The sequence below is a fragment of the Lynx canadensis genome, chromosome E3, assembly GCF_007474595.2.
Source record: "Lynx canadensis isolate LIC74 chromosome E3, mLynCan4.pri.v2, whole genome shotgun sequence".
Lineage (NCBI taxonomy): Eukaryota > Metazoa > Chordata > Mammalia > Carnivora > Felidae > Lynx > Lynx canadensis.
The window spans coordinates 25563173-25589891 of NC_044318.1; the positions used below are offsets into that span (position 1 = coordinate 25563173).

A 26719-nucleotide genomic window follows, 5' to 3' on the forward strand; every position below is an offset into this window, starting at 1 on the left:
GCTTAACCGACTGCGCCACCCAGGCGCCCCAACCCTCTCGTTTTTTATTTTATTTTCTATTTCATTCTATTATTTTATTTTTTTGTATACTGTAGCTCAACAAATACTCTTTTGAACCTGGTAAGTGCAAAGTAAACACTATTTTTTATTTCTTTTCTTCCTCTCACCTTCCCCACCCAAACAGCTTCAATACATTCTTGGCTCTCCACTTTCTAAGTGTACCAGGTCTCTCCTGTGTGTAAAAGTTGATGGGGTCCTTCTGGGATGAAGGACAGCACCCAAGACTCCCTCACACAGACCCTACGTGCCCTTAAAATGCAGTCTCAGATTACAATTGACGTTTTTTTTCTACGAAGAGCTAAATACTAAATATGTTAGGTTTGGGGAACAAGATGGTCTTTACCTCAACTACTCAACCCTGCCATTGAAGAGCAGCCATAGATAATGTGTAACAAGTGGGCATGGCTGTATTCCAATAAAACTATGACATTGAAATTTCATATGATTTTCATGTGTTAAGAAATATTCTTTTGAGTTTTTAAAAACCATTTAAATATGTAAAAACCATCCTTAGCTTGAAGGCTAGACAAAAACAGGCAATGGGACTGAATTTGGCCTGTGGCCCATACATTGCTAACCCTTGCCTTAGCAGCTTGGCAGTTTGCCCTGATTCATGTCCCACCCTAGGAGAAGAACGGCTTAGTTGTGTTATCTGGAATCACTTACATAGTTTTTAGCTTTTGTCATTACATTTATTATGCTGCATATTAATCATATGTATTTGTTTTTCTCTCTTACTGGACTCTGAGCTTCTTGAGAGGAGGGCCATGATCTAGTCAGTCATTTTTGCATCCTTGGTATCCACCATTTGACCTGACACATAGTGGGTATTCAGAAAATGTTTAATTTGAATTTTAACGATCAATAAATAAAAAATGTCATTACTACTGAAACACTAGAGAAACACCTGACTGATAGGCAGTAGGCCTTCCCAAGTTCTTCCCTTTAGCAGTCCATAATAACTGCATGTGCTGCTAGTGGATCTTTGGACTCAGTGGTTACATAACAAAAACCTTTCCAGATTCTTTCATTTTAGAATTCTCTATCACTTTCACACAAGGGATGGTTGTACTTTAAGTTATTACTTTGATCATAATGACAAACAATGTCTTTCATGTTTCTTATGAACAGTGCTATAATCTGGATGAAAAAACAATAATAGCTATTGTTTATTGAGCATATACTACATTCCAGTCTCTTAGTGAACGCTAGTGTTTCTTTAGGCTTCTGGTAACTTTCTGATTACCATCAATTTACCTCTTTTTCTGGGTTCTATACTCCTAAAACAAAACAAAGCAACAGCATTGTAATGCTTTTCCTCCATACTACCTACTGTAATGAGTGATAACACTGTCTACTCTGCCCTTCACATCTAATCTGAATTCACCTAGACTCCATCCCCTCTTCCCCATATCTAATTGGCCACTAAGTCTTATCAGTGTTTTTTTTTTTTAATCTGTCGAGTTTTCCTTCTACTTCTATCACTTGCTCTACTGAATTAATAATCTCTCAAGTTTTCCAATATATAGTTAAACATCTTTACTAGTTTTTCTGACCTTGATTACCCCGTCCCTCAATCTGCCTTACCCATAATTATCAGCATTGAATGCTTCTAGCAGTAACCTAATCATGTCAGTCCCATGATTAAAACTCTTCTATCATTCCCATCATTTTCAAGATAAAGTCAATTTCCCAGTCATGACATACAAGACCCTATGTGTGACTCCAGAGCTTAATACACACATGTTTCAGAACTCAGAAATATTTGGACCTCAGAAAGGTCATATAATGTACATAATATTATAAAATACCCTCTGCTTATTCTGTGTCAGCACTGTGTAATCATACACATTAATATTTCTTCATCAAAGAGTTTGGTTGTTTATGCCAACTAGAATAATGACTATAAATAGATTCCTATCAGTGCAGGTCATGTTTTGCTGCCAGATGAAGGCAAGAAACTGTTTACTTTTTAGAGTTTTTTAGATCTCAGAATTTGAGATAGGAGATTATGGCCCTGTAGATACCCAGTGGTCTGCTAGAGCGGACTTGCCCTGGCTGTCAAGAGCCCAGTTTGCACATCTCTTCTCAACTCTGCAGTTGGTGAGGCACATTGGTAGTTTGAAATCAGCCATGGAAGGTATGGTATTTATGCCATGGACCTCAGTAAATGCAACAAATCATGGCTTTTCCCCTCCCTGGAGATCAGGTTGTTAAACATTACCAGCAAAGCACTGTATTTATTCCTAATATATGTATAGTATATTTGTGTATTTTTACCATTGTGGCAAACCAACTTGCTCACACTATGCAGTAAGGTACAAAAGAGTAAAGTTTTCAGGGAAACACAGAATGTAAAAATTAAGAAGATCAATAAGAGAAACTGGGAAAAGTTGGAGCTTTGGAACCAGAGCTTCAAATTCTAACTCCACTTTTTCCAGGCTGTATGACCCTGGATAAATCACTTATCTGGATTTCAGTTTACACATTTGAAAAATGGGGACTGATATCTTTCTCTTAAGGTTGTTTTAGGGATCTATAATTAGATATCACATGTAAAGCCTAACATAGAATGAATAGAAAATGTTATTCTTTGTTTGCTATCAGCCTTATTTTTCTGGAGATGTTTGTTTCTGCAGACATGACTCCCATTCTCTAACATTGCTAATGCCCCCACAGAAAATATGCAGTTTAGCACTTGTTATGTTTTCTGGTTAGTTCATCTTGTGTCAGTTGATCTCCTTATAAAAATGATCCTTGACTTTTCTTGAGCATGTCTGTCTAAACTAAATTTACGGGGTGTTCCCTCCCCCCGCCCCATGAAAAGCTTTCAGTCATTCACTTAATAAACATTAATTGAGCATCTATTACATGTTAATGTGCTAGGTGCCAGTGATAGATTAACAAGGCATAGACCCTCCTTATGTTTCCATGGAATGATAGTTGGGCAAGGAAGCCAACTGTTTAAGTGCAGGGAAATTGGGAGGTTTTATAATCATCTGGGTGAGATGTGATGGTGATAAGAACTGAGGTAGTGGCAGTAGGAATGAAGGAGAGATGTCTTACTCAAAGGTAAAGACTGTAGAACTGGATAACTTGGGAGTGATCTTGCTTTCTTTCTCCCTGCCCCATCTGAGATCTCTGGCTTTGCCTTATGGATAGGTGGTGGTGCCATTTATCAATATAAGATGTACATAAAAGGGATCAGATCTTGAGCAGAAGATGATGGGTGCAGTTTTAGACCATCTTAGTTTTGAGGTGTGTGTGGGGTATATGGGCAGGGTGACCATATTTATCATTTACTTAAAATTACTTGAATTTATCATACAAACTTGAACATTTATGAGAATGAGTAGGATGTGCCCTTAATATTGAAGCTGGGGCAATATTTATAAACTGGACCTGGCCCGGAAAACCCAAGGGTGTCAAGAAAAGATCATTAAATATCAAGCCATACAGGGAAAAAGCATAGAGTAGAAAGAGCAGTGGGTTAAGTGGAGTCCTGAAGAAATTTTTAAGAGGGGCAGGAAATGTGATCATTGAAGCAGGAAGGGAACCTGGAGCTAGTGGTCTCACAGAATCCCAGGGAATAATCATTTTATTTTCTCTTGTCTGTTGTTTAGGAGTAGAGCCCCTTTGAAGGATTCATCATCAGATGCAGACCTCTCTGCAATGAGAGGTCATGTACATGTTATACATGTACCTGTTAAAAAGGGGTTTTTACCTTTTATTAGAATACTAATTTGAATGACTTAGTTATTATAAAACTCTCTTAAGCACTTTTGTTTTGCAGTCATTTGGCCAAAATCTGCTAATTCAGATCCAGTTTAAATCTAGGTGTTATTTTATATTTATTTTATTTATATTTATTTATTTTATCCTAAGAGTATGAGTTATTTAGTCAAATATGTAAGTATAACCACTACAAGCACAAAGTAAATCTCTAGGTCAAGAGATAGAACACATTTTTTTCTGAAATACTGAAAATCATAAACAGCACTTCTTTTCCTTCCTTATAAAACGTGTTCTTCAGGAAGTCAACAGAAAAATAGAACAGGGGTGTGCCTGGGTGGCTCAGTCAATTAAGCATCTGACTTTTTTTTTTTAATTTTTTTTTAACGTTTATTTATTTTTGAGACAGAGAGAGACAGAGCATGAATGGGGGAGGGTCAGAGAGAGGGAGACACAGAATCTGAAACAGGCTCCAGGCTCTGAGCTGTCAGCACAGAGCCCGACGCGGGGCTCGAACTCACGGACCACGAAATCATGACCTGAGCTGAAGTCGGCCGCTTAACCGACTGAGCCACCCAGGCACCCCTAAGCATCTGACTCTTGATTTCAGCTCAGGTCATGATCTCATGATTTCCTGAGTTCGAGCCCTGCGTCAGGCTCTGTGCTAACTGCAGGAGCCTGCTTGGGATTCTCCTTCTCTCCCTCTTTCTCTGCCCCTCCCTTGTGCTTGCTTGGCTCTCTTTCTCTCTCTCTCAAAATAAACTTTAAAAAAAGGAAAAAAGGAAAAATAGAACAAATGAATATTTTGCATTCTTAGTGGATTATGCTGGCTATTTGCCTCCTAATATTTTATTATGAAAAATTTCAAACATACAAAGAATTGAAAGAATTACACCTACTAACTATAATTAATATATTGCTGTATTTGCTTTATCACATATCTCTTTGTCCATCTGTTTATCCCTCTAGTCATTCATCTATCCATCTTATTTATTTATTTGTTTGTTTAATTTTGATGCCTTTCAAGTTGATTGGCTGTTTTCCTAAGAAATCTTAGCTTTATTTTTTCTGGATGTTGTAATTTGTACAGATGTTTTCAGCTGACCGTTTTTCCTGTTTCTAGAAATATGAAGTTGCCAATAATAACTGTCAAACTTAGAACATTAAAAAAAAAAGCCTGGTAAATAGTGTCAAGACCGATTAGTGTCTTCTTTCTCAATAGATTTATAACTGAGACACTTTAATTGTTAAAGTTATCAAAAAGAATTTCCATTGGTCTTTTAATATTATTTTTTGGTATTCTAAATAAATACTTATTCATACTGTATTGTTTTCAGAGTGGAGAGATCTACAGACCAAGTCATCAAGCCAGTCAATGTAGGAGCGCTATCAAAATGGGTTGGGAAGATACCCCCAGATGTTTTACAAGACATGGCAGTGATTGCACCCATGCTTGCCAAACTTGGATATGACCCATATGCCAATCCACCTAACTATGGAAAACCTGATCCCAAAATTCTTGAAAACACTAGAAGGGTAAGTGAGAGTTTTTAAAATGAATTGAGAAAACTGAATATGGAATTTGGGTCCTGAGCATTTTTTTCTCATTTTGCTTCTTATTTTTTGTGATCAGAAATTTATTTTAAGTTTGAGAAATTCTATTTGTAGAATGCTTTATCATGAGAATTCTTCCTGCATTTTAAGGGTAACTGTGGCTCTTCCCAGGAAGTATGGGGACAGTTCTTTAATCTTTTTTGTGCAGTTTCTAGGAATGGTGCTGATTGTTGGGGAGATATATTCTCATAGCCGACTACCACAAATTTGCTGGAAATACCAGAATTATTAGTGCCCTCACTTCTAGGATTTTTTTTCCCTTTGAACCTAATAGCTTACTTTACTTTTAAACCTTTGTTTAAATGAGGCATGATTTTTTGATACTTGAAAACTGAACACTGGCTACATCAGAAGAATTATTACAGAGGTGTAATAAGCAACCTTGTGATTGAAAGTTGTATTAAAGTGTAATTACAGCTTTTTCTCTTAATAAATTATGCTAACATCTTTATAAAATATTGTTTCAGACAAGCTGAAAACTCAGCTAATCTGAATATATACATTTCCGAGTGTAATTTATTTCAAATCAGATCTTGATGTATTCTTTTTTTATTGTGGTAAAATATACATAACATTAAATTGACCATTTTGACAATTTATAGGTGTATCATTCGGCGGTATTAAGTATACCCACGTTGCTTGTGTACTTGCCGCCACCACCCAGATGAGAAAAGTTCTGGAAGTTCATCTTCCCAAACTGAAACTACATGGTCATTACTCATTCCCTCTCCTTCCAGCCCCTGGCAACCACAATTCTACCCTCTGACTCTACATGCATTCTTGTCTGAGACTGCAGTTTAAACAACACAGCTATGTTAGTGTAAGTTCACTGATAGGCTGTTTGATTTCAAGATGAAAATTCCTTGCTTTTCTCAAGTATTCTCTTGCTTGTGTCAGTGTCCTTCTCTCTCTACAATCTTAAATCATCTCTTTATTCTGTCCTTCTTTTGATACCTTTAATTGACAAACACACTTACATTTCATGAGGTTAATTTCCATGCAGATTTTTTTCTCTTAAGTATTATATACTTTCTTTTTCCTTTTTTAGTTTGTAGTAGCTATATAGGAAGAGCTATCTGTCTTCTTATAAACCATCATATATACAGGCAGATCTTTTTACATAATCTTTATCCTTTTTTATGATTTCATATCTACAAACATTTTATTTATTTTTTTTTTTAATTTTTTTTTTCAACGTTTATTTATTTTTTGGGGGACAGAGAGAGACAGAGCATGAATGGGGGAGGGGCAGAGAGAGAGGGAGACACAGAATCGGAAACAGGCTCCAGGCTCTGAGCCATCAGCCCAGAGCCTGATGCGGGGCTCGAACTCACGGACCGCGAGATCGTGACCTGGCTGAAGTCGGACGCTTAACCGACTGCGCCACCCAGGCGCCCCTACAAACATTTTATAAAAATGTAAACTTATACAACTTATAAAATTAAAAAGATAAGAGAATAAAATTCGCCTCTGTTACCAACCATACACATACCATTCTTATTTCGATGGTTTTCCCTTCCTTCCTGCTTATTGTAAAATGTAAGATAGCATTGTTTTATAATCTTACTTTTGCACACACACACACACACACACACACACACACACACACACGATTTTGTATCCAGCCCTTTCCTCCTAATGTTCGTTAGCATGTTGCTTTTTATTTTTTTTTTTATTTATTTTTTTTTTAATTTTTTTTCAACGTTTATTTATTTTTGGGACAGAGAGCGACAGAGCATGAACGGGGGAGGGGCAGAGAGAGAGGGAAACACAGAATCGGAAGCAGGCTCCAGGCTCTGAGCCATCAGCCCAGAGCCTGACGCGGGGCTCGAACTCGCGGAGCGCGAGATCGTGACCTGGCTGAAGTCGGACGCTTAACCGACTGCGCCACCCAGGCGCCCCAACATGTTGCTTTTTAAACATAATTTTTCATGGTTACATAATATATTACCAGATGAGCTACCTCAAATCCTTTCTGAAGCACAGTAGTAGGTCAGTAAATGAATGAACAAATAAAATATATTTCCCTAGTATATGTCCTATAATTCATTTCACCATTTTCCTTTTGCTGCTTACAATTTTGTTTGACAAATTATATTATAGTGAACATCTTTGCACAAAATACATTTTTTGGTACAAATTACATTTTCGTCTCTTTTTGTTTTGTTTTTTATTTTTTTAGAGAGACAAAATGCAAGTCAGGGAGAGGATTAGAGGCAGAAAGAGAGAGAATCCCAAGCAAGCTCTATGCTCAGCATGGAGCCCAGCCCGATGCAGGGCTTGATCCCACAACCCTGGGATCATGACCTGAGCAGAAATCAAGGGTCGGGCACTCAAATGAGTGAGCCACTCAGGCACCCCTAGTGTCTTTTTCTAACGTAGACTAAAAAAAGTAGAATTAAATCAGGTCCAGGTATCTGAAATTTTTTAAGTTGCTTGATATATGTTGATAATTTCTTTTTAATCTTTTGGACTATCCATATAATATAGGTAATTTTATTTTTGATTTTTGCTGATTTTAATAGGTTTCATTGATTAATGTAGTTGAACATTTTCCAGTTATTACCTACATGTCCACATTCTTTTATGAACCATCTCTGAAGTTTTAAAAAAGTTTACATTCTGCTAAAGATGAAGTACACATCAATCTAACATCCATTATCATAGTCCTTGATAATCTCTTGACAATTGGTAATTCATAGCTTTCTCTTTTGTATGATATCAGAATGTTTTTTATAAACCAGAAATATGTACAAATGATATTTAGAGGTTTTTCAGGCAATAGACACTATAGTTTTCCTACGTGCAAGTTGACTGGCTACATTATTCTTGGTCTGCTTGAAAGGTTGGGAAGAATGCTGTGGTTTGAATCCATGTGACTAGGGAATTTGTTTCATACACATCTGTGGCTTTTTAAAGGGTTTCTGAATTCACACTGGATAAAAACCTTCCTCCCCCATCTCTATTTCTAAAGTGACAAATAATTTTGAGCCAAAAAAAGATAAAGTGTGAACTATAATTGCATTTTTGAGCACTTCATGATAATGCATACAAGCTGGCATTCCTGTTTTGTGGGGTTGGGTTTCATAGCCCTTCTTGTAATCCAAATCCTATGTTTTTGAAAGCTTTTTTGCCTGCAAAAATTCAGATGCTATTGTATGCAGCATTGATGATCATGAAGGTTCCTAAAGTAATGCTTAGAAAGTGATCTTTGATTGTCAGATGTGATGTGAGAATGGCTCCAGAAAAAGAAGATGGCTCAGGAGATTGTTCCCTTTATTTATGGGATGGGAGTGGGAAGAAATTCACATTTTGACCAGGAATATAGAATCCAAAGCTCCAGGACTAAACGTGCTGGTTTTCATACAGTTCTGGGTAGTCTGGAAGTATTGGTCTCTGAGTCAGCATATTTTGGGGACATATTGCCCAATTTTGAATAGAAAATCATGTGCTTGGTGGTTGCTGTGACTCAGAGGGTAAATTGGAAATTAAATACTAACATATTCCATACTCTTTTCCATCATAGTCTCTAATCCCAAAATTGTGGCACATTTAAGTAAATAGTGCCCTCTATCTTTTTAGATTTATAAACCTAATTGAGAACATGATGAAATGTATGGATTCCTATCTTAGAAATACCGACACATAGATACACAGAATTTTACCCACAATTTCAGTGAATTCATAGATGTCCCTGAAGCCCATCAGATTAAGGATTTCTGTTTTGTGGCCTCCTTAATCAAACTCATCCACTCATGTGGCTTTTTTTTTTTTAATGTTTATTTATTTTTGAGAGAGAGAGAAAGAAACATAGTACAAGCGGGGAAGGGGCAGAGAGAGAAGGAGAGACAGAATCTGAAGCAGGCTCCAGGCTCCGAGCTCTTAGCACAGAACCCAATGCCGAGCTTAAACTCACAAACCGTGAGATCATGACCTGAGCCAAAGTCGGACACTTAACTGACTGAGCCACCCAGGCGCCCCTTATGTGGCTTTGATTACAGCCTATTTGCTGATGATCATAAATTTGGTATCTCCTAGTGGTTTTCTTTCTTAAGCTCTGAGCTCCATATTTCCATCTGCCATTTGAATCCTTCCACCTACGTGCTCACAGAGACCTGAAACTTGGTGACCAAAATTGAACTTATTTACCAAACGCATTCCTTGGTAGGAAGAAGCTCGATGGAGTTGTTCATTAAACTGAGTAGGAATCTAAAGTAGGGGTGAGATAGGATATGATCATCTATACTTGAAGCATCTATGAGTCACTGAGCAGGTAGGAGGAACAGAGTCCTCAGGGCACATGAGTCAAGCCAGAAAACAGTTTAAAGACCTTGTTACTAAACCTGAAGAGAGAGCTGAAAAGCAGATCAAAGTATAAATGGAATATGCGTTGGAAACCTGAATAGACAGTACTAATGCAGAGCAAATAGTCAAATGGAAAAGCAGATATCAGGGTGTAGAACCCACGGTTGCAAGCAAGAAGGAACTTGATATAAGGCATAGGAACTGTTAGTAGAAGTGTTAGACATTTTTGCTTACCCATTCCATCTTTTCCTGTAGTAGGAACTATCTCTTAAAAAATAAACTAAAAATTCCTGATATTAATTTTTCCAGACTTTCTTAGAGGTGGGATAAGGATGTGGCCAATTTTTACTTAGGCAAAGCTATGTAAGGAGATGTCTTTTAGAGTTTTCTGGGAGACATTGAATTTTCTGGAAAAAAAATAAAGAATTCTGTGAAAAGAGCTCATCCTTCCCCTCCTGCTTTTTGAACACTGCTATGGAAGAACATTATGCATGGCTGTGCTGCAGCCGTCTTGAGGTTGTAAGAGAAGGTATCACTGATACCCTGAAGATGATAAAAGGAAAACAAGGAAAGGGCCTGAGACCCTTGATTTCTGAGCTACTGAGCACAGCTCAGGACTGACCATTCACTTCACCTCTGGACTTCTTATATGTTTGAGCTACTTTTTTTTTTTTTTTTTTCTTCAACGTTTATTTATTTTTGGGACAGAGAGAGACAGAGCATGAACGGGGGAGGGGCAGAGAGAGAGGGAGACACAGAATCGGAAACAGGCTCCAGGCTCTGCGCCATCAGCCCACAGCCTGATGCGGGGCTCGAACTCACGGACCGCGAGATCGTGACCTGGTTGAAGTCGGACGCTTAACCGACTGCGCCACCCAGGCGCCCCGTGTTTGAGCTACTTTTAACCAGTTATTCTGTTACTGTAGCATTAAGCAGTAACTAGCAGTTAATGCTAGTGGACTCCTACTCTTCAGTGTGTAGCAGGAATAAAGCCCACCCAGTGAGGCAAGCAGAGTGAGTCCAAGAGAGTCTGGCATTATTTGAAGTCCTGGTTCTGGCTGTCTGTGAATATCATCTTCGACTCTGCTCTTGCCACAGTTATGTGAGACATCGTAATTCACATCCAGGAAAAATTCCCCCTTGGACTCCTTTCCTTTAATTGGGCTTCTGGGCCGTAGTAGGAATATTCCAACTAATACTATTCTTGGTGAATTTGGAGGATGATAAATCTTTAGCTATTCCTCATTTCCTTGATTTTTTGTACTCAAATTTTAGCTGTTTTAGTTAAAAGAATACTTACTCTCTTAAAATTTTCATAGACCTTCAAAGCAACAACTGTAGAATTAAGTTCAGTTCCTTAATTTGGCTTCCCTCCCTGCCCAAGAGTTTTGCCTTGACTTTGAAAATAGGCAGAATTGTTTCCTTAGGGCATCTTATGAAGAATATATGAGGAAGTTCAGAGTTGTACATTTTACCATCTCTCAGAATACTTCAGTCAGCATTTAGATGTATCATTTTAAGGCTTCAATTATTAAACAGGTAATAAGTAAATAAGTGCTCTAGGCATAACACCTAGCTGCTTCCGAAGAAGCAAAGATTGGGTTTGTATACAGGAAGAAGATGTAGGTATTTAGAAAAGACATGATGTAGAAATAATAAGATCATGATAAGATGACAGAAAAATTTCCATTGTGTTTTAAAGGCATAAGAACTGGGGGCACCTGGGGGGGCTCAGTCGGTTAAGCATCCAACTTTGCCTCAGGTCATGGTCTCACGGTTTGTGAGTTTGAGCCCCTTGTCAGGCTCTGTGCTGACAGCTCAGAGCCTGGAGCCTGCTTTGCATCTGTGTGTCCCTCTCTGCCCCTTCCCTGCTTGCACGTTCTCTCTCTCTCTCTCTCAAAAATAAATAATAAACATTAAAAATTTTTAATAAAATAAAGGCATAAAAACTGGTCTTAGAAACCCAGGAATTTGTCCACTGGGTCAGTCTAAAATCTGAGACTACCCCAAGGGAGTAGCCACAGCAAGACTGTGCTCTTTGTGACTCATCATTCACAGTCAAATCTTGTCTCATTCTCTGTCACCATTTTGGCACAGTCATTCATAAGTGTATACCAATAATTTGTTTTCTGCCAGAAATCCTCTTGGGGGTAATGAGTTTCATGCATCCATATTTGCTTTTTTGCTGTATAAAATGAGTCATCTTCTTTGTTTTTTACTTACCTAGATCAAATGTCAAAGGAGCCCCTTTGTTGTGTGTACAAGCCTTGTGTACCTTACTTGTGTCATTTCTGATTTAATACATTTAAACCATCTTTAACAGCAGTTGTTTTCAGGTGTGACCCTATCTGAAGGCCTATGAGGAATCCAGTCTCTTAAACAAAAGAAGCAGGTTCTATCGTTCCTCTCATTTTTCTCTTTCTGCCTTCATTAGTAAGACCACCTTTTGAGAAAGAGAACATTTGCAGCCAAGAGGTTTGGTTGGGTAGCTATTTACAGTTTCCCTTGGAATTTTATAGAAAGAAACCAATTCTCTTTATGTCAATTAATACATATTGTAAACATTCAGAAATGATTGTACTAAACAATAATATCTAACTCTTAGACGATCCACATCTATGATGGGAATATAATAAATCAGAATAATTAGAAGTCATTTTTTTACCCTGTGCTCCTCATCAGGGGAAAATATGGGAAAAGACACTTCTAGGCTAACTTGGTATCAGATTTCCAGTGCCTGAAACAGCTTTTTCCAGTTACCATTTTTTAAAATGTTTATTTATTTTGAGAGAGAGAGAGAGAGAGAGAATCCCAAGCAGGCTCTGTGCTGTGAGCACAGAACCCTTCATGGGGTTTGATCTCATGAACCGTGAAATCATGACCCGAGCTGAAATCAAGAGTCAGATGCTTACCAACTGAGCCACCCAGGTGCCTCCTGGCCTTTTTTTTTTTTAGTTTATTTATTTATTTTGAGAGAGAGAGCACGCGAGCACACACATGAGTGGGGGAAGGGCAGAGAGAGAATCCCAAGCAGGCTCTGCTCTGTCAGCACAGAGCCTGACACAAGGCTCAGACCCACTAACTGTGAGATCATGACCTGAGCCAAAATCAAGAGTCAGTCACTCAACCAACTGAGCCACCCAGGCACCCCTCCCATCATTTAAAATTCCATAAAGAAGGGCACCTCGGTGGCTCAGTCAATTGTGTCCAACTCTCGGTTTCAGCTCAGATGATTGTCTTACAGTTCGAGAGTTTTGCCCCACATTGGGCCTTGCACTGATGCCATGGAGCCTGCCTGGGATTCTCTCTCTCTGCCCCTACCCCTCAAAAATAAATGAATAAAAATGTTTAAAATTTTTAAATAAAAATTCCTTAAAACTTTGATAAAGAGGAACAAAGATATGAAAGAGCTTTATGCTAGAGAATGGGGAAATTTTCCAATAATTTTATCATTGATTACATTGAGGACCACATTTATGTCACTTCCTTTTTTTTTTGTTTTTTTTTTTTTTTAATGTTTATTTTTGAGAAAGCATGTGTGAAGCAGAGGACAGAGAGAGAGGAAGATGGAGGGTTCTAAGCAGGCTCCCCACAGTCATTGCAGAGCCTGATGCAGGGCTGGAACTCATGAACTGTGAGATCATGACCTGAACTGAAGTCGGACACTTAACTGACTAAGCCACCCAAGCACCCCTCATGTCACTTCCTTAATCCCAGCTTTACCAATGGCCACAAAGAAGGCAGACCAAAGATTGGACTCACCTTTACTATCCATTTCTAACTCCAGATTGAAAGGGCTGCCCTGACTAGAAAATGAAGAAGTTAGAGTTGTTAGCTGGTCTGCAAAACATCCTAACCCTGGTATCTCTCCCCTCTTTCTATAGTCACTCTGTCTTTCTGTATCCATTCTCAAGTCACAGCTCCAGGTAAACAACATATCTGGAGTATAAGGAGCATGTGATAAAGGGCAGAACTGATGCTACAAAAAAAAAAAAAAAAGTAAAATTAATGACATAGAGACCACACTTGGGGTGCTCTTCTAGAATGAACATTGAAAGGACAGAGATGGAAATGATAGGTAGAAAAAAGTACGCATATGAAAGACAGAAAATTGAAAATTAACCAGTGGATAGAAATCGCCAAAGGAAAAATCAGAAGAAATGGAACAGAAGCATCAATCAAATTTGTCATTGTAAAGAAAGTTTCTAAGGCTGAAAATGACCTGAAGAATAAAAGGGCTTACCATTTTCTAAAGAACATATGAAAAAAACATGTCGGTACCATATTTGGTGGTATTTCTAAAATTTCAAATATCCTGGGCGGGGGGGGAACCTACATATAATGAGACAGAAAATAATAGGTTACCTACAAAAAAATAAAAACTATGCTGATGGCAGAATTCTCTTTTGCAGTACTGGATGTTAGAAATAATGGAGCAGTGGTTCTTAACGTGCACATACTCTATGGTGTCTTTGAACTCCCTAAAATAATATGCAAACTTATGTATGTCGATGCAAATTGATTTTCCTGGAAATAGAATCAATATCTTTCATCATATTTTCAGGTGTAACAAAGAGTGTTAATGGAGCAATATCCATAGCACTTTTTCCTTTGAAATAATTTAAAACAGAGAGAAAAGTCGCAAGAGCAATACAGAGAACTCCTGTATATCCTTTCTCAGATTTAGTCATTTTGTATCTTTTGGCCATAATTCTGTCCTTCACCAACCTCCCCCTACTATTACTACTTCTCCTCCTCCTCTCTTTCGCTCTCTGTATGTGTATAAAATATATTTACTAGGTTTACTTCTGTTTTCTCATTTTACAATAACACACATATACACACTATATTGTATTACGTTATTTATTCATTTATAACTTGACGATATATTGTATACACCATGCCCCTTTGCTTTTAATATTTCTTAAGAGTGAGGATATTTTCTTACATAACTTTGGTACAGTTCTCAAATTCAGAAACCTTCACACTGACATAATGCTTTTATCTGATTTATGGTCTGTATTTCAGTGTTGTCAATTGTCCCAGTAATGTATTTTCTAGTTTTTCCCCCCTACCAGTATAGGTTTTGGTCTAAGGTAACATATTGTGTTTAGTTCCGTGTTGTTGTTTCAGTTCCCTTTAATATGTAACATTTCCTCATATGTTCTGTCTTTCATGACATTGACATTTTTGAAGAATTGAGGCAAGTTATTTTATACAGTGTTCCTAACTGTGGATTTGTCTGATGTTTTCTCATGGTTAAATCAGACTGTACATTCCCAGCAGGATACTGGATACACGGTTTTGTTTCATTCTTAAGGAATCATATCTGGAGGCATATGATGTTCGTCTGTTCCTCCTTGGTGATGTTAATTTTTCTGTTTGTGAAGGTGTTTTTTCCAGTGTTTCCACTCTACATTTATTTTCTCCCTTTCAATTAAAGCAACTTTACACTTTAAGACTGTGTGAATATCTTGCTTTTCATTAGACTTTTCAACCTAGATTTAGCAACCACTGATGATTTTTGCCCACAGCAGTCTTTATTATGATAATCACAAGATGCTGATTTTTCCACCCCTGTTACACTCTCCGTAATTCTGCACCTACTTGTATTTGTTATGATAGTGACAGGAAACAGATGGCACGCTTTAAAGAGTTTAGCCAACAAGATTTTATTGAAGGGTTGCTTTACTGAAATGTGGCCATGGTTAAGAGTCAACAAGGAATGAGAAAGGGCCAATAACTAGAAAGAAAGAGAAGCCATTACCACCCGTAGGCCTGCAGAGAGGCCTTGCCACTTGCCACTGTGGTGAAAACCTGGAGGAACTGCATTTGGGTGCCGTAGCTCCTGAGGAAAGCAGCCACTGACAGCACAGAGAGACAAGATAGAGGTTTTGTCCACCATGACGGGTTTGTCCATTTCTGAAAGAGAGGAAGGACAGAGAGAGACACAGAATCCGAAGCAGGCTCCAGGCTCTGAGCTGTCAGCATAGAGCCCAATGTGGGGCTCGAACCCACAAACCGTGAGATCATGACCTGAGCTGAAGTCAGACGCTCAACCAACTGAGCCACCCAGGCACTCCAGGTTTGTCCATTTCTTCATGAAATTGTCAAAGTTTGCTTTATTTTGAGGCTACTTTATTGGGAGCTTACAAGTTTACAATCATTACCATTTCCTGGCAAATTGAGCACTTTATCATAATCTAAGGATTCTGTCACTAAAAATGCTTTTTGTCTTATAGTAGAGTTGCCAGATAAAATACAGAATGCCCAATTAAATTTGTATTTCAGATAAACAACAAATAAATTTTAGTGTATGTCCTAAGTAATGTTAAAAACTATTCATCATTTATCTGAAATACAAATTTAACTTACATAATCCTCGGTTTTGTTTATTTTCACTAAATTTGGCAACCCTATCTTTAAAAGACTTTTTTTTTTTTTTAGTACTTATATAGCTACCCTGACTTTGGTTGTAATTTCCCTTGTATGTCTTTTTCTATTTTGGAAATTTCAACGTTTCTAAGTCTTTGTGTTTGAATGGTTTCTTAGCCTGTAGCTAGAATTGTATTTAATCTGGCAAATATCCTTTTTCTAGCAAGTTTTCTACATTTATTAGGATCACTTTATTATTATTATTATTATTATTATTATTATGTTTATTTCTTTTTGAGAGAGAGAGAGCACGAGCAGGGGAGGGACAGAAAGAAGGAGACAGAAAATCCAAAGCAGGCTCCACACTGGCAGCACAAAGCCCAACGTGGGGCTTGAACCCATAAACCATGAGATCATGACCTGAGCCAAAGTCAGATGCTCAACTAACTGAGCCACCCAGGAGCCCCTGTCCTTACTTTTTAAAACTCTATTTTCAAGTATTGTCTTATTTTCCCCACTTGTTTTGTGTTCTAGCTATCTCTTTTTTTGCTTGATTTTTAAAATTCCATCTTCCCCTCCTGCTGTTTTAGAAGTTAGACATATATTCTTTTGTTAGTCTTAAATTATTACTGTCCAAGCTCTACCTGATAAAATGTAAAGCTGTTTGATATTTTAAATCTTCAAATAAACATTTACCCTTAGATAACCACCCTTTTAATGCTTTTGCTGTTACTGTTGACTATTTCAGTTCTTTTTTCTAACCCCACATGTTAGAATCATTATTATTATCTGTAGACAATATTTACTTATGTTTATGTACATGTTTACCACTTGCCTTTTTCTTAAGTACTTGCATCTAAGATCTTTATCAGGTGTCTGTCCCTATGTATATATAGGGAGATACATGTACATACACACAACTGTACTATTTTACTACAATATATCTAACAGTGGCTTTTTTCTTTTATCTATTTGGCTCTGTGTACCTATTTTAGGCAAATTCCTATATTTCACTACTTCTGTAAAATTCTCAGCCATTTCTCCTTGAAAGTTGTGTTTCTTCCATTTTCTCCAGTTTGTCATTGGACTCCACAGTTAGTTGAATATTAAAATGTTTCATTCTGCCCTCTAAACATTTTAACATCTCTTTCATGTTTTCTGTCTTGTCTGTCTGCTATGTTCTGGGTAATTTCTTTGGATTCATTTTCTAATTCTCTCTTGGCTCTTTTTAACCTGCCTGCTATATTAAAATATTCTCTTGTTCCTTGCTTATTTTTTGAATATGTGTATTTTATGACATTTTAAAGTGTTTATTTATTTATTTATTTTTGAGAGAGAGCATGCAAACAGGGGAGGCCCAGAGAGAGGAGGAGACAGAGAACTCTAAGCAGGCTCTGTGCTGTCAGCACAGAACCTGATGCAGGGCTCAAACCCACAAACCATAAGATCATGACCTGAGCCAAAATCAAGAGTTGGATGCTTAATCAATTTAGCCACCCAGATGCCCTTATGGTAATTTTTTAAACATCAGTGTGATCTTGGGTGTTTCAACTACTGAGAAATTCCTAGATTTCTTTTTTTTAATCAACGATTTATGTTCACTTTCTTAGAGACATAGATACCATCCCCAAATTTTCCTATATTCTTTTGTTTTTGTTGAATCAGAGTAGTTGAATTTGATAGAAGTTCAATGTTGCTTTGTTAAAACATTCATTTTGGGGACTTGAACTCTTGGATAAACATCAGTGGCCTTCATGTGAACCTTCATGTATTTTTCACCTAATATATTTTGCATTTTAACAAATGACACTTTCTCATAAATAATAAATTGATAGACGAGAGTGTACAAAGGCTGCATCTTGTAGCAAAAATCTATTGATCATGTTTCATAATTGAATGAAGGTTGTGCAGGCTATTGCCAGTTTGTTTCTGCTAGCTATTTGTTTGTTTGTTTGTTTGTTTGTTTGTTTGTTTGTTTAATATAGTTTATTGTCAAACTGGCTAACATACAGTGTGTAAAGTGTGCTCTTAGTTTTTGGGATAGATTCCCATGGTTCATTGCTTACATACAATACCCAGTGCTCATCCCAACAAGTGCCCTCCTCAATGCCTATCATCCATTTTCCCCCCATCAGCCCTCAGTTTGTTCTGTGTATTTTTTTTTTTCAACGTTTATTTATTTTTGGGACAGAGAGAGACAGAGCATGAACGGGGGAGGGGCAGAGAGAGAGGGAGACACAGAATCGGAAACAGGCTCCAGGCTCTGAGCCATCAGCCCAGAGCCTGACGCGGGGCTCGAACTCGCGGACCGCGAGATCGTGACCTGGCTGAAGTCGGACGCTCAACCGACTGCGCCACCCAGGCGCCCCTGTTCTGTGTATTTAAGAGTCTCTTACGGTTTGCCTCCCTCCCTCTCTGTTTGTAACTATTTTTTTCCCCTTCCCTTCCCCTATGGGCTTCTGTTAAGTTTCTCAAGATCCACATATGAGTGAAAACATATGATATCTGTCTTTCTCTGACTGACTTATTTCACTCACCATAACACTCTCCAGTTCCATCCACGTTGCTGCAAATGGCAGGATTTCATTCTTTCTCATTGCCAAGTAGTATTGCATTGTATATATAAACCACATCTTATTCATCCATTCATCAGTTGATGGACATTTAGGCTCTTTCCATAATTTGGCTATTGTTGAAAGCACTGCTGTAAACATTGGGGTACATGTGCCCCTGTGAATCAGCACTCCTCTGTCCTTTGGATAAATTCCTAGTCGTGCTATTGCTGGGTCATAGTGTTCTATTTTTAATTTTTTGAGGAACCTCCACACTGTTTTCCAGAGTGGCTGTACCAGTTTGCATTCCCACCAACGGTGCAGGAGGGTTCCTGTTTCTCCACATCCTCGCCAGCATCTGTAGTTTCCTGAGTTGTTCATTTTATCCACTTTGGTGTGAGGTGGTATCTCAGTGTGGTTTTGATTTGTATTTCCCTGATGAGGAGTGACGTTGAACATCTTTTCATGTGTCTGTTGGCCATCTGGATGTCTTCTTTGGAAAAATGTCTATTCATGTCTTTTTCCCATCTCTTCACTGGATTGTTTTTCAGGTGCTGAGTTTGGTAAGTTCTTTACATATTTTGGATACTAGCCCTTTATCCGATATGTCATTTGCAAATATCTTTTTCCATTCTGTTGGTTGCCTTTTAGTTTTGTTGGTTGTTTCCTTTGCAGTGCAGAAGCTTTTTATCTTGATGAGGTCCCAATAGCTCATTTTTGCTATTAATTCCCTTGCCTTTGGAGATGTGTTGAGCAAGAAATTGCTGTGGGTGAGGTCAAAGAGGTTGTTGCCTGCCTTCTTCTCTAGGGTTTTGATGGTTTCCTATCTCACATCTAGGTCTTTCATCCATTTTGGGTTTATTTTTGTGTATGGTGTAAGAAAGTGGTCTAGTTCTATTCTTCTGCATGTTGCTGTCTAGTTCTCCGAGCACCATTTACTAAAGAGACTGTCTTTTTTCCATTGGTCACTCTTTCCTACTTTGTCAAAGATTAGTTGGCCATACATTTGTGGGTCCAATTCTGGACCATTGGTCTATGTGTCTGTTTTTGTGCCAATACCATACTGTCTTGATGATTACAGCTTTGTAGTAGAGGCTAAAGTCTGGGATTGTGACGCCTCCTGCTTTGGTTTTCTTCTTCAATATTACTTTGAGTATTTGGGGTATTTTGTGGTTCCATACAAATTTTAGGATTCTTTGTTCTAGCTTTGAGAAGAATGTTGGTGCAATTTTGATTGGGATTGCATTGAATGTGTAGATTGCTTTGGGTACTATAGATATTTTAACAATATTTATTCTTCCAATCCATGAGCATGGGATGTTTTCCATTTCTTTGTATCTTCTTCAATTTCCTTCATAAGTTTTCTATAGTTTTGAGCATACAGATCTTTTACATCTTTGCTTAGGTTTATTCCTAGGTATTTTGTGGTTCTTGGTACAACTGTAAATGGGATCATGTTTTAACCCAGAGATGCTTCTTTTCCTTTTCAAGGAGACAGTAAGTGTACCCCCAACAGCCTCCTTCCTGCCCCTCCAAATCATTCCCTCCTCCTTCCTAACCATAACTTCTGTCCTGAATTTATAATGGATTTGATTTTGCTTGTTTTTAAGTTTCATATAAACGGAATCATACAATACATATTGAGGAAAGAAAAATCAGTCTGTGACAAACAGGAACTGATCACACACAGCATCTAGGCAACAGTTTATTAAAAGCTGGCTTTGTGCTCACCACTAGGACATGCTGGTCTCCTATTTGATATAAATGATCTCACAAAATACCAACATTGGACAGTATTACTTTTTAACCATAATGAACTGAGAAAAGACAAGACCCCTTGATACTTTTGTCTAAGCATGGAGAAAATTACGGTTACTTTGCAAACCACAGAATATCAAATATCCACCTCTTGTCTAATATGAGTGACTACTGCTTTCTTACCAATAATCGCTTTAGTCTTGCTTCTTGTCTGCCTTCCTCTAGGTACGATAAAGTCATAGAATCATCCCTTCTTGTTGGCAGCACCCAATCCAGAGCAAACTCCTTAATCATGTATGGTTTCCAGTGCTCTTTTACTGAGACACCCCACATTTCCCCATGATGTGGGTTTGTCCTTGCTTGAAATGAGTAATAAACTCGGCATGTTCAACTACAGCTATATTTCTGGTAGTCTTTTGCTTGAGGGCACTGACAGTATTCATTTTTGTCTGGTTTCTTTCATGTAATATTTATGGGATTCATGTTGGATTTCACAGTGGTTCATTTTTGTTATTTGATGTTATACTTTGATTATGTAACTATTTGGACATTTTGGTTGTTTGTAGTTTTAGGAATGTTTTAATATTGATATAAAATATCCTTGTGAATTTCTTTAGGTAAAAATGAATATACATTTTTGTTGAGAATATTCCTGAGAGTTATGTTAGGAGTTGCCAAGACTACTCACAGTAATCCATAATTCTTATACTCACAGTTACAATTGGTTACAGAAAAAGGATACAAAGTACAATCAGCAAGGGGAAAAGGCACTTAGGATTGAACTCCGGAGGAAACCAGGTGCTATCTTCAAATGTCCCCTCTAATGGAGTGACATAGGATATGCTTCATTCACCTAGCAACATATGTGACAGCACATACGGATTGTTGCCAACCAGGGGGCTCACTTGAGCTTTTGTATCCAGGGTTTTTACTGGGGATTGGTCACAGGCATGTAGTGCCTGCATGACTAGCTTCAGTTTCTCATGCTCCAGACCCCGCAGAGAAAAAGCAGGTGTTCACCATAAATAAATTATTAACATAAACTATCTGCTCATACTGGTACATCCTGGTCCAATTGTGCACAAACATTATAGACAGAACACTCAGAACTCAGATCCAAGAGCCAACCAATAGCCAGTCCTGAAAACAGACCTTTCATTGGAATATGCACCATGTGAGCAACCTGGGCCTGCTGAGTTAATCTTTTCCTTCACAGAGTAAAAGTGATGGGTCAAAGGGTATTTGTATGTTTAAATTTAGGAGATAATGCCAAAGAGTTTTCCAAAGTGATTATACCAGTTTATTGTCTCACCAATGGATGTATGAGAATTTCCCTTGTTGCACATTGCCAGTTGTGGGGAATAAACTTAGGAATTCCCTGAGCCTGCACCGATGGGCTAACAAGGCATAAAGAATTACAGAGCCATAGGATGCTTACACCCAAGCTTGGGTAAACACGATTAGGCCCCCAGAATAGAGTGGGGGGGCAAAGGCCCCCCAGAATGAAGTAAGGGGGGGAAAGTCCCCCAGAATAGAAAGGGGGGGCAAAGGCACCCAATACAAATACCTCATATGAGGTAAGCAAGATTCAGAGTGTTCAGGGTGAAAGCACCCCCCCCCCCAATTTAGTACTATAGCAGAAAGCTGCTTTCAGAGGAAGGAAGGACCAAATTAGGTAAACAGGTAAATAGGGCTATAGACCACTGTGCTGCGGGTGATGCTGCCCAGAGCAGAGCTGATTAACAAAAGAAAGGTGCCTTGTTAGCCCATCAGTGCAGGCTCAGGGAATTCCTAAACTTATTCCCCACAGCCAGTATTTGTTAGAATCAATCTTTTAAAATTTTAGTGTTTTCTTGTAGATGCACAGTGATGTTTCATTATGGTTAAGATTCATATGTACTTAAAAACTAATGAGAGTAAACACTTTTCCATATGGTATTTGCAACTGCACTGTTTTATAAAATGCCTACTTAAGTCTTTTACCCGATTTCCTACTGAATTATTTGCTTTTCCCTTAATGATCTTTAGGAATTCTGTACATATTTTTATGTACAGTTTAATATGTATTTCACAAATCCTCTCTCACTTACCTGACTTGCCTTTTCTCTCTCATAAGTCTTTTCAAGAATAAAAGTTCTTGGGGCGCCTGGGTGGCTCAGTCGGTTAAGCATCAGACTCTTGACAGCTCATGTCCTGATCTTGGCCATGGTGGAATCAAGCCCCATGCCATGCTTCTCACTGAGCTTGGAGCCTGCCTGGGATTCTCTCTCTCTCCCTCTCTCTGCCTCCCTGCCCCCCTCAACTTGCACTTTCTCTCAACATATATAAATAAACATTTTTTTAAAAAGAATGAAAGTTCTCAATTTTAATCCCTAATCTGGTGTCTTTGCCATTAGTTTAGTGTTTTTGTTATATCATTGAATAAATCTTTTTCATAATCCAAGGCCATGAAGATATTCTCTGTGTTATATCTAAAGGCATTAATGCTTTACCTTTCTAATTGAGGTCACAACCTACCTAGAATTGACATTTTTTTATTGTGGTAAAAATGTATAACATAAAATTTATGATTTTAAACATTTTTAAATGTACAGTTCAGTAGTATTAAGTGTATTGATATTGCTGGGGCGCCTGGGTGGCTCAGTCGGTTGAGCGTCCGACTTCGGCTCAGGTCATGATCTCACAGTTTGTGGGTTCGAGCCCCGCATAGGGCTCCGTGCTGACAGCTCAGAGCCTGGAGCCTGCTTTGGATTCTGTGTCTCCCTCTCGCTCTGCCCCTCCCCACTCACACTCTGTTTCTCTCTCTTTCAAAAATAAATAAACACTTTTTAAAAAATTTTTAAAAAGTATACTGACATTGCTAAGAAACAGATACTCAGAATTTTTTCATCTTGCAGAAGAAACCCTATCCGTTAAACAACAACTCCCCATTTCTCCCTTCCCCCCTAGCCCCTAGCAACCACCATGCCACTTTCTATCTTTGGATTTGACTATACTTTAAGTACATAATATAAGTAGATTATACAGTTGTGTCTTTTTCATGACTAGTATATTTCATTTAACATAATGTCCTCAAGATTTATCCATGTTGTAGCACATAACAGGATTTTCTTTTAAAAACTGGATGACACATTTAAAAAAGGGCAGGGGGCACCTGGATGGTTTGGTTGGTTAAGCATCCAACTTTGGCTCAGGTCATGATCTCATGATTCGTGAGGTTGAGCCCCACGTCTGGCTGTACGCTGACAGCTCAGAGTCTGCTTTGGATTCTCCGTCTCCTGCTCCCTCTCTCTGCCCCTTTCACACTCATGCTTTCTTTCTCTGTCTCAAAAGTAAGTAAAAATAGGGGCGCCTGGGTGGCTCAGTCGGTTAAGCGTCCAACTTCAGCTCAGGTCATGATCTCATGGTTTGTGAGTTTGAACCCCATGTCGGGCTCTATGCTGACAGCTCAGAGCCTGGAGCCTGCTTCGGATTCTGTGTCTCCCTCTCTCTCTGAACCTCCCCTGCTTGCTCGCTCTCTCTCTCTCTCTTTCAAAAATAAATAAACTTTTGGGGCGCCTGGGTGGCGCAGTCGGTTAAGCGTCCGACTTCAGCCAGGTCACGATCTCGCGGTCCGTGAGTTCGAGCCCCGCGCCGGGCCCTGGGATGACGGCTCAGAGCCTGGAGCCTGCTTCCGATTCTGTGTCTCCCTCTCTCTCTGCCCCTCCCCCGTTCATGCTCTGTCTCTCTGTGTCCCAAAAATAAATAAACGTTGAAAAAAAAATAAATAAAATGCAAAAATAAATAAACTTTAAAAAAAATTTTTTAGTGGATTCTGGGAAGATGGCGGCGTAGGAGGACGCTGGGCTCACCGCGCGTCCTGCTGATCACTTAGATTCCACTTACACCTGCCTAAATAACCCAGAAAACCGCCAGAGGATTAGCAGAACGGAGTCACCGGACCCAAGTGCAGACGAGAGGCCCACGGAAGAGGGTAGGAAGGGCGGCGAGGCAGTGCGCGCTCCACGGACTGGCGGGAGGGAGCCGGGGCGGAGGGGCGGCTCGCCAGCCAAGCAGAGCCCCCGAGTCCGGCTTGCAAAAGCGGAGGGGCCTGACGGACTGTGTTCCGACAGCAAGCGCGACTTAGCGTCTGGGAGGTCATAAGTTAACAGCTCTGCTCGGAAAGCGGGAAGGCCGGAGGACAAAGGGAGGGTGAGCTGCGGACAGAGCTCTGTTTGGCGGGGAACAAAGGCGCTCGCCAGCGCCATCTCCCCCGCCCATCCCCCAGCCAAAATCCCAAAGGGAACCGGTTCCGGCCAGGGAAATTGCTCGCTCCGCGCAAACACCCAACTCTGTGCTTCTGCGGAGCCAAACCTCCGGCAGCGGATCTGACTCCCTCCGGCTGCCACAGGGCCCCTCCTGAAGTGGATCACCTAAGGAGAAGCGAGCTAAGACTGCCCCCCCTGCCGCCCGCCGTGCACCTTGTCTACCCACCCCAGCTAATACGCCAGATCCCCAGCATCACAAGCCTGGCAGTGTGCAAGTAGCCCAGACGGGCCACGCCACCCCACAGTGAATCCCGCCCCTAGGAGAGGGGAAGAGAAGGCACACACCAGTCTGACTGTGGCCCCAGCGGTGGGCTGGGGGCAGACATCAGGTCGGACTGCGGCCCCGCCCACCAACTCCAGTTATACACCACAGCACAGGGGAAGTGCCCTGCAGGCCCTCACCACACCAGGGACTATCCAAAATGACCAAGTGGAAGAATTCCCCTCAGAAGAATCTCCAGGAAATAACAACAGCTAATGAGCTGATCAAAAAGGATTTAAATAATATAACAGAAAGTGAATTTAGAATAATAGTCATAAAATTAATCGCTGGGCTGGAAAACAGCATACAGGACAGCAGAGAATCTCTTGCTACAGAGATCAAGGGACTAAGGAACAGTCACGAGGAGCTGAAAAACGCTTTAAAGGAAATGCAAAACAAAATGCAAACCACCACGGCTCGGATGGAAGAGGCAGAGGAGAGAATAGGTGAACTAGAAGATAAAGTTATGGAAAAAGAGGAAGCTGAGAAAAAGAGAGATAAAAAAATCCAGGAGTATGAGGGGAAAATTAGAGAACTAAGTGATACACTAAAAAGAAATAATATACGCATAATTGGTATTCCAGAGGAGGAAGAGAGAGGGAAAGGTGCTGAAGGGGTACTTGAAGAAATAATAGCTGAGAACTTCCCTGAACTGGGGAAGGAAAAAGGCATTGAAATCCAAGAGGCACAGAGAACTCCCTTCAGACGTAACTTGAATCGATCTTCTGCACGACATATCATAGTGAAACTGGCAAAATACAAGGATAAAGAGAAAATTCTGAAAGCAGCAAGGGGTAAACGTGCCCTCACATATAAAGGGAGACCTATAAGACTCGTGACTGATCTCTCTTTTGAAACTTGGCAGGCCAGAAAGAATTGGCACGAGATTTTCAGGGTGCTAGACAGCAAAAATATGCAGCCGAGAATCCTTTATCCAGCAAGTCTGTCATTTAGAATAGAAGGAGAGATAAAGGTCTTCCCAAACAAACAAAAACTGAAGGAATTTGTCACCACTAAACCAGCCCTACAAGAGATCCTAAGGGGGACCCTGTGAGACAAAGTACCAGAGACATCACTACAAGCATAAAACATACAGACATCACAATGACTCTAAACCCGTATCTTTCTATAATAACACTGAATGTAAATGGATTAAATGCGCCAACCAAAAGACATAGGGTATCAGAATGGATAAAAAAACAAGACCCATCTATTTGCTGTCTACAAGAGACTCATTTTAGACCTGAGGACACCTTTAGATTCAGAGTGAGGGGATGGAGAACTATTTATCATGCTACTGGAAGCCAAAAGAAAGCTGGAGTAGCCATACTTATATCAGACAAACTAGACTTTAAATTAAAGGCTGTAACAAGAGATGAAGAAGGACATTATATAATAGTTACAGGGTCTATCCATCAGGAAGAGCTAACAATTATAAATGTCTATGCGCCGAATACCGGAGCCCCCAAATATATAAAACAATTACTCATAAACAGAAGCAACCTTATTGATAAGAATGTGGTGATTGCTGGGGACTTTAACACCCCACTTACAGAAATGGATAGATCATCTAGACACACGGTCAATAAAGAAACAAGGGCTCTGAATGAGACACTGGATCAGATGGACTTGACAGATATATTTAGAACTCTGCATCCCAAAGCAACAGAATATACTTTCTTCTCGAGTGCACATGGAACATTCTCCAAGATAGATCATATACTGGGTCACAAAACAGCCCTTCATAAGTTTAC

The 26719-nt window shown here is 39.3% G+C and overlaps 1 protein-coding gene across 2 annotated transcripts in view; it reads left to right on the top strand.

The window, feature by feature from the left end:
- The window catches only part of TPST1 (tyrosylprotein sulfotransferase 1), a 176143-nt gene that overhangs the window by 103098 nt on the left and 46326 nt on the right, over positions 1-26719 (top strand). For both annotated transcript variants that reach the window (XM_032591606.1, XM_030300886.1), the window contains one exon: positions 5130-5328. In XM_032591606.1, the coding sequence (XP_032447497.1) occupies positions 5130-5328 (199 nt within the window). The remainder of the gene's footprint in view (positions 1-5129; positions 5329-26719) is intronic.